Raw genomic sequence first — 13,181 nt, forward strand, 5'->3', positions numbered from 1 at the left:
TCAGATAATTATTGTAGAAGAATTAATCATGTTGATTTTAGTGAGACAGGGATAGGTAGTTATAAATAATCTGAAGTTTGCACAAAGCTAAAGGAGTAGTTCAACATCTCTTAATGCTGTTTTTACTTATGTTTCCTGGAGTGGGATCTGTAGCGTCTTTGTAGCTGTGATCAGGACAGAGTAAGCCTATCTAAGTGACAACTAGTCTGGCCCCTTTGAAAGTTCACACATAGACATACAGTACCAGCCTCTGCAATACTCATGACTAAAATTATGTATATAATTTGTTAAATACACAAACTAAGGCTATGGTCAGTGGGCATAGGTTTTAGTGTCTGTACTGGCCCTTTGGTACTAAACCTGTAAGCCTCACTGTGACTTCACCCAGCTGTTGTTCAGGCATAAATTTCTTCTTTTGTACAAACTAAACAAAAGAGATTTTGCATGCTAACTTGCAAGCTTTAGAGGTGGTGGTACAAGTGTTTGTACTTAACACACAAACATTAGATTGATCTTGATCTTTGCCAATTTGGAAACAATTCCTTTAAACACATCACTACTGAAATGATCATTTCTTTGCAACATGTTGTGTTTTAATCAATTGTGCGGACATTACATAGGCTTACATTCATTTCCTGGAGCCTAACCCTAACCCTAACCACCATTTGCCTATTCCTAACCCTATCCTCAGTCTTCACCCTAAAATTTAATAATTTACATTAAGGGGACCTGCATTTTGTCCCCATAAGGCAGGTGAGTCCCCACAATGTGACTGTGTAAACAGATTTTTTTTCACCAATAAATAAATACCAGGTCACACGCGCACACACACACACACACACACACACACACACACACACACACACACACCTTCTCAAGCCCCTCCTCCTTCAGACTGATGACATCAAGGTCGAAGTCTGTCCTCAAGCCATTGGTCCGGTTGAAAGTGATTCTCCCGGTCAGGCCGTCCCAGTGGGCCTAAAGAAAGAAAGGCGAGAGGAAATCAGAGAAGACATTCAACCACCAACATTAAGTTTTAAATATGTTTTTGATGATAGTGTTTGAGGAAAATTAGTCAAAGAATAAGAGTACACACACTCTTTCTATCTCTCCCTCTTTCTTTTTCTGTTTGTACAGACATCAAGGTGCCTACACACACACTGAGGGTGCATTTGCAACAGTGGGAAGGCAATTACCCAATCTTTACAGATATTTAGGGGTGTGATAGGATACAATGTAGCATGAAAGTGGCTCAGAGCAGGAAAGGCTTTTTCTCAGGTACAGCAAATCATCACAGTGCTGCTCAGACTGCAAGCCAGGGACTTCAGGGCCTATGTTTAGTAAGATGAGTGGGAGTCACAGATCTGGAAGTTACTCACTCAGTACAGTCAACTGTGCTAGAAAGCATTTGTCATACTACTTTGACTCATTCTGAATATCTCTCCATTGATACCAGCGCTGTTCACAGAAACAAGGATATAGTTTCTTAGTCCAATGGGGATTATAATAAAAATCTATTACCCAGGAAGAGGGGAGGTATATCTTTCAACTCTTTAGGTCAGTGAACAATATGTGGATTTGCCATCCATGATCTCCCCTGGGCCTTAACAAAAAAAACATTAGCTGCCAGTCTCTGATTAACACAGACTTTCACCACCAATTGTCAAATATATACAGCTTGTTAACATGAGAATGCTATGGGGGCCCAGATTTTCTGTGTAGTTATTTAATTTTAAAACAATAATTTAGAAATATCCCCATCATCAGGACATACTTTGTACACATATGTATACTGTATCCAGAACCAATGGCCAACCTCCAAATAATCTGCCTTGGACATTTGTCATGATTGGTCTGGTGATTGTTAGCCGCAAAAGCAATAGTCAGTCGACCACTGCTGTGTGAAGATACTGATTTGAATATTCTCTTAGACTAATGTTTTGATAGTTTTTAAAATAAAAATGTCTTTGTGGCAGGGTGTAACCCTAACCCAGAGTGCATAGGTTAGGATTGATTGTGCATGTGCTCAGCCTTCTGTTTTCAGATTTACAAAACGCATGACAGCATGTATTTAATGAATGGCTGAATTGAGTGGTCTGAAGCCAGTGTTGTATCCCAAATTACTGAAAAGTAATTGTGAAAATTAGAAAATGGTCATTTACAATCAAAAGGACTTTGAAAGTGCAGAGTCATGTTTTATCACAGGCACAGAGTAACCTTGACTTCAGAGGGCCTGACTTGATTCACAAGTCAGCAAGTCACACTTCAATTCTCTGTGCTGTTTTTTTGTGTCCTACAGCAAAGCAACACCAACTGTTAAATATACAGCAGCTCAGTGACCCTGTGCTCCAACTGCTGAAAATGGGAAGGCTGGGGCTTTTAAGGAGGTTTGGCCAAACCAAAGATTTTAAGACAGAGACAGTGAGGATGAGAGCCATTACAAAGGACAGCTCTTCAGCCAGCAAAAAAGTTTAATTTTGAAAACTGGGGTCAGTTGACCTCAAGAAGTCCAGAGAGGTGACCCCAGTAAAACAAGAAAATACTGTACTTGAATTATCTGTGTGCACTGAAAGTGATTCCTTTTGATGTTTTCTATGATCTCAGGTCTTCCCATTATTGCACTATGGCGTATATGTGCTGTTCCAAGATAAAGAAGTAATTCAGCAACTCATATGTTCCCATTTATACTGAGATGAAGTCTAAAGCCCAGCCAGTGGGTAGAAACTGTAGTGCTCATTGCATTCCACAATATTAAAAAATACCATTTTAATTAATACAGCATGGTGTTTTGCATTAGTAGAATAATACAATGGGATTGAAAATGTAAAGGTTTTTTTAATTTGTTTTTTTGTTTTTTTCCAAAAAGTGCGAGTAGAGGACAGCACATGGGGTCATTAAAATCAGAACTGTTCATCTTCCTGGGAACATGAGTGCACAAACATTTCTTGGCAAGACATTTTGTAATGTCTTGTGTACAATTGGAAATGTTGGCGTGAGATGTTAGGGATCGTCCTCTGTGGACCATCAATATGCATACCAAATGTCATGGAAATCTGAACAGATGGTGTTCTTTTATTTTTCTTTCTTCTGTCAGTTGATATTCCAATTTAATCTCCATTTCTTCCAACAATGCAGAGGCATAATCATACAAGTCTTTCTATACACTAAGAATAACATTAGAATATGGGAGACAGAATATTTCAAAGACAGTGTCATATGACCGTGTGCAGAGCATCATTCTGGATTAGAACATGAGTCGCCAATGACTACTCTGCACTGTAGCCACTGAGCTAAACAGTGTTGTCTTATAAATGCTGGCATCCCCCTGTGTGACTAAGGCTTAGGGATCTTCAAGTCAGTCAACAAAAACTGCCCAAAAGCACGAGGGTTGCATCAGGGAAGAAAAAATGAGGTTTGCATGGTGAAAAACTGCAAGATTAATATAAATATACCCAAATTTTTGTGGTTTTCATTTGCATACAAACCCTCACTGCACAGTTTAATTCTTTGCAGTCTTCTTATGATCTCTCCAAACCAAAAGGAAATAGAGAGTAGGAGAAAGGCCTAAATATAGGTTGCTTAATCCCCGGCCTTTCTACAGACAGAAAGCCCTGGATTAACTGTCCCAGCTTCACAAATGCAGCAAACTGTGGGGCAATTACCAAAAATTTAGATGATCTTGTGTTTTTGTTGTTGCATGGGTGACTAATGCTGAAATTCAGAGAGCAGGCTCAACATGGCTGCCCTTCTCGGGAGAGTATGCATGTACACACAGAAAAAAATACTTCCATATAAATAAATACATAGATAAATATGTTCTATTTATTCATATCCCTTCCTATTGATGGCCTCAGGCTTATTTACATTCTGTCTCCATCTGCTTTCCTGAGAGCATACTGCACGTGTTTTGTGTGAAGGTACTGTGTATGTTGAGGAGGAAGACAGAATGGGAAGCAGGTACAGAAGCATCTACCTCTTTGATGAGGGCCATGAAGCGGTTCCCGAAGCGCCATGGCTTGTGTCTGTTGCACTGTAATGAGCTGACAGTGATCTGCTGAGACTGCTGCACAGCCACGGCCACCACGTGCACAGCATCGTACATCAGTGCGGCGTCCGTCTGCAAGCCGAGACAGGGGAGAAACCGAGCGGCATTAACATGGAATACAGCACACGACAAATCAGTGCACCCCGACAGCACAGATCTGTTCACAATCAGAGAAATATCAATATCATGAAGGCTGAATCAAAGGCTCACATCAAAACCCTTATGTATGGATCTGCATCTTTTCATTCTATGGACACAATGGCCATGAATATTTTAGGACTTCCCTGTTGACCCATTATGCACTGATAAGAGACTTTTTTGAAAACGGCTTACAGCACGAATAGTCAATATATTCTGCACTGGGGGGTGAAGAAAAGATGAACTGGTTGGTTAAGAGTTTCACAACCAGGAAATACGAAATAAGCCTAGTAATGGTTACAAAAGTGGGAAGTGTGATAACTTCACAATATGTAAATGTAGAATAAGGACAAACTGAAAAATAAAAATGAGAGAGAAAGGAGGAAATATATGCACCCTACAGTATATTTAGAATTAATTTTGACAGCATGGAAATGCATTTGTCAAGACCCCAAAAATATATCTTCTTTAAATAGTTTTTTAGTGTTTCTATCATTTTTCTTGTCAAAAAGTTGAAAATTACATCTGAAGTCTGTCAGAACCATGGCGCAGATTTACAAGTTACAGCAGCATAAGACAGGATAAAAGAGAAACACATAAAGAAATACAAATATAATGAGAAATGTAAAAATTATATTCAAACATATATATACATTATATACATTACAATACCTGATACATAACATACAATACATAAATAAACCAATGTGCAAATATTTGCACAGTGTGATCCAATACAAGTACTATATTGTTTGTGCTTTTTTCAGTGGACAGCACTAAATCAAAGGTTACTATAGTCCATGTGTAAAAGCCACCTTACAATCCAGAGATCTGCAGGTTGGAGCAGGAGAAATGGGAGGAGTGAGTGTGACACCATTTTTCACTGAAGCTACATTGCTAACATTGTTATGTTTAATTATATATACATACATGCACACACACACACACACACACACACACACACACACACACACACACACACACAGGTATGAAAAATATATAGGAAAAAAGATTAGAAGAGTATTCAGCAAACAACATGACAGGAGATATAATAGCACTTAAAGTACTGTATGTGCAAATATGTATGCAGTGTAGTAAAATAGGTTTGGAATTGTACAGCACCACTTAAGGGTCATGGTGGGATTTTTTTGTCTGAACTACTTTTGTATTCCCTCGTAATATTTTTTATGTGTCATTCCTCCTTTCAAAAAGCAGTATGATATGTGGATATGGCAACATTAGCTGTACCCTAACTACTCATTACTGCCCTTATAACCAAGACAGCATTGTTAAGTCACATGGGGTTTGAAGCCCCTTCTTCTATCAGATATGACAGACGTGGTGCCAATACACCAGAGGAGTTCAGAAATACAGGATCTTCAGCAGAACCATGTAATTTACAGCACACACGACCCTTTCATGTAGTTAGTATTACACTTGTAATACACTAATGTGTTCCAGCCATAATCATAACAATAAAAGCGCAGCCATGTCCAGATCTACAATCATAGTGACGGCAATATTTAAAGCTGTCATCCCATGGTTATAATCATTATCACAGCCACAGCGTGTCTCAATCAGCTGCGGCAGCAGTCAGCAAGAGAGCTAGGTTAGCTAACTCTGCTAGTTAGCAACAACTTTAGCTGCAATGATACAGATTTGTGCCTGACCAGTCAAAGCTACAACACATTCTCACTCCCAAGTCATCACATACTGAAGCTTGCTCAGGACATTTTTGTTTTGCTTTTAAGGCACAGGTCCCCCTTTTATTATTGTGTGGGGCTCCACAGTCCACGGACTTCCCTACACATTATAGCTAGATTTCTATTTATATAATAAAGTCTCGACAGCAAACAGTCAGTCAAAAGAGAGGAGTGTCGCTGAAGCTATCAGAGAAGTGCCAGTCATCCACGCATCATGAAAGAAGCCTATAATTCTGCAGTGCCACAAAAAAAACCCAAATCCAATTAGTGTTTGTCTCGCTTGATTGAAAAGCAATCAAAACAGCTCTCCACAGTTGTTGCATGGAAAACGTGCCCTGAGGTGCCTGGGAAGGCATTGTCCTGAAGGAAAAAAATCACTCCCAAACTTGTCATTTTTGCCCATTTGAGCCCTGATTAAGGTTGCAGGTTAAGATGCCAGTTCGGCTGTAATAGCCTGGTGAAGAAACTCCAGTGGCTACTCAACATCTCGCAATGTGTGTGTGTGTGTGTGTGTGTGTGTGTGTGTGTGTGTGTGTGTGTGTGCGTGTGTGTGTGTGTGTGAGACCAGGTATTTATCACGTTGTGGGGACAAAAATCTGTTTACACAGTCACATTGTGGGGACTCACCTGCCTTATGGGGACAAAATGCAGGTCCCCTTAATGAAAATCATTAAATTTTAGAGTGAAGACTGAGGATAGGTTTAGATAAAGGCGTTTACGGGTAATAGGGTTACGGGTTAGGTAAGGTTAGTTACGGGTTAGGTAAGGTTGGGTCAGGTTTAGGGTCAGGAACAGGCAAATAGTGGTTATGGTTGGGGTTGGGGTTGGGGTTAGTTGTTAGGGTGTGTTTCCTTTTTTATTTGCACTGGCCTACTGATCCGGTCATACCTCCGCCTTGGTCTCTTCATTCCTGTCTGCAGGTGATGTGACTGATCCCTGTGTACCTGAGGTTGTGGGTCGTGGGCTGCCTGTCCCGTTTCTTTGGCTGCCCTGGGCCTTTAGGACCGTTCATTGGAGACAGTCGCTGTGTGGACGTATCGACTAAAACCTTGTGTTTGGAGTTGTTGTTCTTCTAGACTGGGTACTAACTCTGGTTGTATACCATGGATGGTAATAATAGTATTTATTGTAATTCTATAGTATTTGGTGTTGTGGTTCTCAGTTTGTTAATCCAGATTTTTTCTGCTCTCTTCCTTTGTCCACAGGTTCAGCAATCATTGTTTTCCACTCCTGTGATAGTGAGTTGGGCAGCCGGGTGCTGTTGAAAGTGCGTCACCAGTGGAGTCTGTGGCTTGCCTTGTCCAATATTATGTTGTTTGAGGGGGTTTGGATTGTATGTTTCATTTCTCAAATGTAGAGTTTCTTGCAGACGTTGCATGTGATAAGGTAGATGACGTTGCTGGTGTTGAGGGAGAATGCGCCGAGGGTCGGGTAGGCTGCTCCACTGTGCAGGTTGTGAATGAATTGTGTTTCTATAATGCTTGGTGAGTTGCGTGTGTGTTTGGGGTCTGTGGTCAGAGAATTTGGATTTCGTGAGCAAGTTCCGTAAACTATGGTGTTTCCTATATGCTGAGATGATTCGGTGGTTCTGGAAGGCTGGGTGTTGTTTTTGTAAGATGAGAAAATTATGCTTGATGGCCTGGTTGAAGTTGATTATTCTCTGTGAAAATGTATAGACAAAGGGTATGAGGTGTGCCAGATCCATGGGACTCGAATGTAGTTGGGGTGTGTTGTGCGGTGTGTTGTGTGGGATGGCCGAGCCGTCTCCAGATTCCAGCCCGTCAGGGTCCTGGTTGGGCTCAGGGCTATCGGGGGTGGCCCGGGGAGCCCAATCCCATTTCCTATGGGGGTTGAGGTTAGGGTGAGTGAGATTGGGGTTTGGGTCTTGGTCCTGTTTTGGGACAGGGTTGGGGTTAGGGTGGGTGAGGCTGGGGTGAGGGTACAGACCCTGATTCAGGTGAGGGTTGGGGTGGGACACAGACCGTGGTTTGGGTATGGGTCGGGTGGGTGGGGGTGGGATGCAAGCCCTGATTCAGGTAGGGGTTGGGGTGAGTAGGGGTGGGATACAAACCCTGGTTAGGGTAGGGGTTCGGGTTCAGATGTGTGCCAGTGGGGCTGGGATTCTGATCCTGGTCTGTGTCCAGGAAAGACCCGTGACAAAACCCGGGGGGTGTAGGAACCAAAGGAGGCTCAGTGTTGGGGACCCGGGGCCGAGACCCACAGTGGGTTGAGTGGGTGGGATTGAGAAAGGCCAGAGTGTTATACTTTATTGTCCGGAGGAAGCGTCTGGCGTATCCTCTGGTTCTGAGACTCTTAAAGAGAATATGGGTCGCTTTGTCAAAATCTGAGTGTTTTGAGCAGATGCAATGGAAGCGGATAAGCTGAGATTTGATTAGTCCTTCAAATGTGTGCTTTGGGTGGTAGTTGGATTTATGGAGTAGTGCATGTGTGTCCGTAGCTTTAAAATAAACCTTGGTGTGAAGTTTCTTGTGGGTTGTATTTATGGGTTAAAAAAGATGGTGGATCATTAAATAGGTAAGCTTAGGTTTAGGGTTAGGAACAGGCAAATAGTGGTTATGGTTAGGGTTAGATTTGGGTTAGGCTGAGGCTCCAGGAGATGAATGTAAGTCTATGTAATGTCCCCACAAGTGATAAAAACACAACGTGTGTGTGCACATGTGTGTAGCTGGAGATGGGAGATGTCCAGAGATGTTTCAAAATCAATCACAGTCAATAAGCTTGCCTTCTAGAAATTCAGATTAGCTTTAGTGTGTGCCTGCGGGAGTATGAGTTATTAATAATTTGTGTTGAAGAAGGAATTAAAGCAAAGGGAGTGTGAATTTATTACGGTGTGGGTGTCAGAGTCTGGTGATGGGGGTAGAGGAAGGGTAAAAGAGTCATCAAAATCATTAAGACTCCTCTGAGGACCATGAATATCCACAGAGCCTCTCATGAAAATTGTTGAGAAGGACTGAATGAATAGATAGCCTGATACTTCTAAAGGTTTTAAAGGACAGGTCAAGATATCCTTATGAGAACACCATATTTGGTAGCCTGAATCAGCCAGTGTAGACAACATCTAAACATAAATAGAAAACAAGCAATTAGCTGTGTGCAGATGATTTAAAGATCTTAATTGCGACATTGACCAATTCAGCCATCAGTGATGACAGTGCTGACTTTCTTTGAAATGTTTGCCACAAACATAACTAGCTGACACCATCAATAGCCACTGCATGACCGATAAGCAGTCACTGCATCCGCAAGTGTCCAGATATGTGGAGTGGATCGACTTAAGACTCCAACTCTCTGGTGTGACCGATCACATAAGCCTGATACCATTATTCCAAACAAAATGAGAAAGTAGACTGGCAGTCACTGTGTAGAATAATGACCAATATGACGATACTAATTATCAACACCCTCTGAAACTATTAGAAATGAGGCTCCAGTTGACTAACATTACAGTTCATTTGATTTCTATGGAAGGCATGATGTTTTCTCCACAGATTTCAAAATATTTCAATAAATCAATCTTCTCCCTCGCTTTTTACTAATTTACAGTGCTAGAGGAAGCAAAATAGCGTTAGAGCATCACCTGGCCATCAGCTTGGCCAACTGCTTCAGTTTAAGCATGGTGCATCTTTCAGGGTATTTTTCATTCTTCATCCTCCAGACATAACCAATCAGGAGGCCCAAAAAGTTCTAGTTTTGTTCCGTTGCTCTATAGAATTAACTGCCAAACCTATTGTCACTCATTTATATGGTTTTGGTTCAGTATTCTGTTCTGTTCATGCATATGGAACAGCAGTATGTATGGACGAGGAAAAATGAAGCATACACTGAAAAGTGCGCCCTATCTAAACTGAAGCATGGCAATAACTAAGTGATACTGTAGGGCTTTTTTGCTTCCTCTGGCACAGAAAATCAGCTGCATGTAAAGGGGAAGGTAGATTCATTCCAATATTTGGAAATCCTTGGAGAAAACATCATGCCCTCCATAGAAATCAATTGAACTGTAATGTTAGTCAACTAGAGCCTATTGTCCTTGGACTGATATTTGTCAGGAATGCTACCAGAGCTGAAGTCTGACTACCCATAACCTCAACACAAGATTGTAACAGTGAGAAATGTTCTTTTATTAGTAAAACAGGCAGGAGTTCCAATACTTTTGACCATACAATTTTCATGATAATGGTTTGATTATTTAATCAAAAAACCTCAAAAAGTGTGTGACTTTTGCTAGAAAACCAACACTTCCAGAGGGGTGCCATACTTTCGTCCATGACTGTAGCTAAGAAGCTGAAACCTTATTCAGAAGGAGAATTTGTGAAGGGGTGCTGGTGCTGCTGTTGCTGCTGCAGCACTGCTAGCACCAGACTAAGTAACACTGCTCCAAACTGTGAGTTTGTGTGGAATAATTCATAGAGATGATAAGAAATTTAAAGTGGAAACTCTTGATAGCAAGTGTTGTGTGTGATTTGGCCTGGATGGTGGACATTACCAAGTGCCTCTCAGAGCTGAAACTCAAGCTCCAGACAGCTTCTCAGCTCTCTGCTTTCAAATATGAAATGATATGAAGTAAAATTAAAGCTGTAGCAAGTGCAGCAAGAGCAAAACCCTGCAATGACAAGAAATCATTGAGCGGCAATGCAAAGACCTACTATCAGCTCTTTTCAAACCTGTGTCTTGCAGAGACATGGTTGCACTCTAGACTGACTGACCCAAACATGGAAAACCAGATATGAGTAATATCATCATCATTACTACCATCTGACATCAGACACCTCACCAAAGAAAAACTGTTCCAGCCATTGCAGAGGTCAATGTAATATATGTGTTCAAGAATTTAGTATGGCTCTCAAATGGTATTCGTGGTGTTAGTGTGACTTTTAGCTTCATGGCACCTAGTCTGTCTCTCAGTGTGAGGAGCAGCTCTGTGATGTTCACACTGCCATCCATACTCTCAGCTCTATAAAAACCACACAGCCCGCAGGGATCTCACAATACCAATCTGACACCCTGTCAGTCAATCACAGCACTGATACTGTGAACAGGAGTCAGCAAGATTTGTTGTGTAGTACACGTAAACTTGTATTATACTGAGGCTGGCACAATGCTTAATGTGTTTGGGGGGGTTATTAAAAGGCTAAATGGACAACAAGATTGTCCAGTTGAAGCATTTCAGTCAATAGAGTGTCAAAGTTAAGAAATAATTTCATGAATTAAATAAGCTTATAATGAATTAAAATAAGCAGCCAAATGTATTCAGTCATGTGTTTATTCAGGAGTGAGTTTAGATGAGTGGCGGTTTGCTGGAGGAGTTCTGGCAGCCGACGTTTGTGTGCCTCTCTGCTTCTCTCCAGTGCAGCCTCACAAGTACCCGTCAGGCAGACTTGCAAATGATTTAGCAACACCGACACTGCACTCTATAAACATCTCATTAAAATCAATTATGTCACTCCTGAATGAAATTAAAGCTAAACGCTTTAAAAGCTGCTTTTCCCTTGTGTCAACCAATATGAGCATTACCCCTGATGCTGTCTATTTTTCCACCTCATTGTTGCCCCTCTCTCTGTCGCTCTCTTTTTCAAATCTCACAGACGGAGAGTGAGAGAGAGTTATTAAATCTCCTAAACTCAGATTGATTTCAACAGTTTTATGAATTGTTAAAATGCCCAGGCCTGACTTGGCAGCCGCAAAGGTCCCCCCCCCAACCCCCTCCCCAACTCACCCCCTCCTAACGAAGCAGTTCATCAACATTGCCATGGAAACGAAGTGGCAAGAAATAGCTTTTCACCAGACTGGTGTGGTTATAATTTCCTGACACTGGTTTGCAGCATGCCTTTTATGCACTCTGCAAAGGACAGAACCTGGTGCACAAGTAAAAAAAAACACAACTGGAGAATTAAGGTTCACAAGCAAATTTCAACTGGCCATTACCAGTATTTTTCAATTTACAATTCCCATGATATTTTCCCATACCAAAACATAACAATATGCATAAACAATAAGAATCTACAGCAACATCATGGGATGCTTAAACTTTCCAGTGATATCATGGTGAATGAATTTCCTTCCTTTCCATTTAAATACAATTCAGGGGCAACATTTTAACATACAGCTTCACAACAACAAGATATAAAGTACAGGTTTGGAACCTGCTGACATTACTCTCGTTGACTGAGAGTTCTTTCAATGCCTGACAAAAATGAACCTCACTGTACCTTTCTGTTTTCTTGTATATATATATATATATATATATATATATATATATATATATATATACACTACAGCTCAAAAGTTTGGGATCACTTGCAAATCTCTTTGTTTTCCAAAGAAAAACACATTTTCATGCATTTCACAAACAATTTTTTTCCATTTCACAAACATTTTTATCCATTTCACAAACAATTAAAATTAATCAGATGATTTTCAAAGAATGATCTACATTTTTGCATAGAGACCTACTATCAACAACTGTCAGTCCTCTGCATCAATCTCCTGGTATGGCTGCTAATCCAAGTTAATCATTTTATAAGGCTAATTGATTATTAGAAAACCCTTTTGCAATTGTGTTGCACAGCTGAAAACCGTTGAACTAATAAGGGAGCACAAAAGGGAGCATGGCATTCTTTAGGTTAGTTTATTGTCTGAAGCATCAGCAGTTGTTTGTTTGTTTACAGACTCGAAATGGCCAGGAAGAAAGAACTTCCTTTAGAGACCCGTCAGTCTATTGTTGTGCTTAGAAAGGAAGGCTATTCAATGCGAGAAATTGCAAAAAAAACTTAAAATCTCTTACCATGCTGTTAACTACTCCCTTCAGAGAGCAGCACAAACTGGGTCTAACAAGGACAGAAAAAGGAGTGGGATGCCCCGATGCACAACTGTGCAAGAAGACAAATATCTGAGAGTGTGTAGTTTAAGACAAAGATGCCTCACAGGTCGTCAACTGGCAGCTGCACTAAATAGTACCCGTCGAACACCAGTGTCAGTATCAACAGTGAAGCGGCAACTTCAGGATGCTGGACTTCATGGCAGGATTCCCAAGAAAAAGCCATATCTCAGACTAGCCAATAAAAAGAAAAGACTGAGATGGGCAAAAGAGCACAGGCATTGGACACTGGAAGAGTGGAAGAAGGTGAGTCCAAGTTTGTGGTCTTTGGATCAAACAGAAGAACATTTGTGAGACGCAGAACAAATGAAAAATGCAAGAACAGTGCTAAATACCATCGGTCAAGCATGGTGGAGACAGTGTGATGGTCTGGGGGTGCTTTGGAGGTGGTAAAATAGGA

At 41.0% G+C, this 13,181-nt stretch overlaps 1 protein-coding gene across 4 annotated transcripts in view; it reads right to left on the minus strand.

The window, feature by feature from the left end:
• grik2 (glutamate receptor, ionotropic, kainate 2) overlaps positions 1 to 13,181 on the minus strand; it is a 325,805-nt gene that overhangs the window by 112,992 nt on the left and 199,632 nt on the right. For all 4 annotated transcript variants that reach the window (XR_011602371.1, XM_070967098.1, XM_070967096.1 and 1 more), the window contains exons 8-9: positions 3,974 to 4,117; positions 871 to 978 (exon numbers count right to left, since the gene is read on the minus strand). Coding sequence is in view for 3 of the 4 variants with exons in the window: in XM_070967098.1 (XP_070823199.1) it covers positions 871 to 978; positions 3,974 to 4,117 (252 nt within the window). In the remaining variant the exon portion in view is untranslated. The remainder of the gene's footprint in view (positions 1 to 870; positions 979 to 3,973; positions 4,118 to 13,181) is intronic.

This window comes from Chaetodon trifascialis, chromosome 7, assembly GCF_039877785.1.
Source record: "Chaetodon trifascialis isolate fChaTrf1 chromosome 7, fChaTrf1.hap1, whole genome shotgun sequence".
NCBI classification, from domain to species: Eukaryota; Metazoa; Chordata; class Actinopteri; order Chaetodontiformes; family Chaetodontidae; genus Chaetodon; species Chaetodon trifascialis.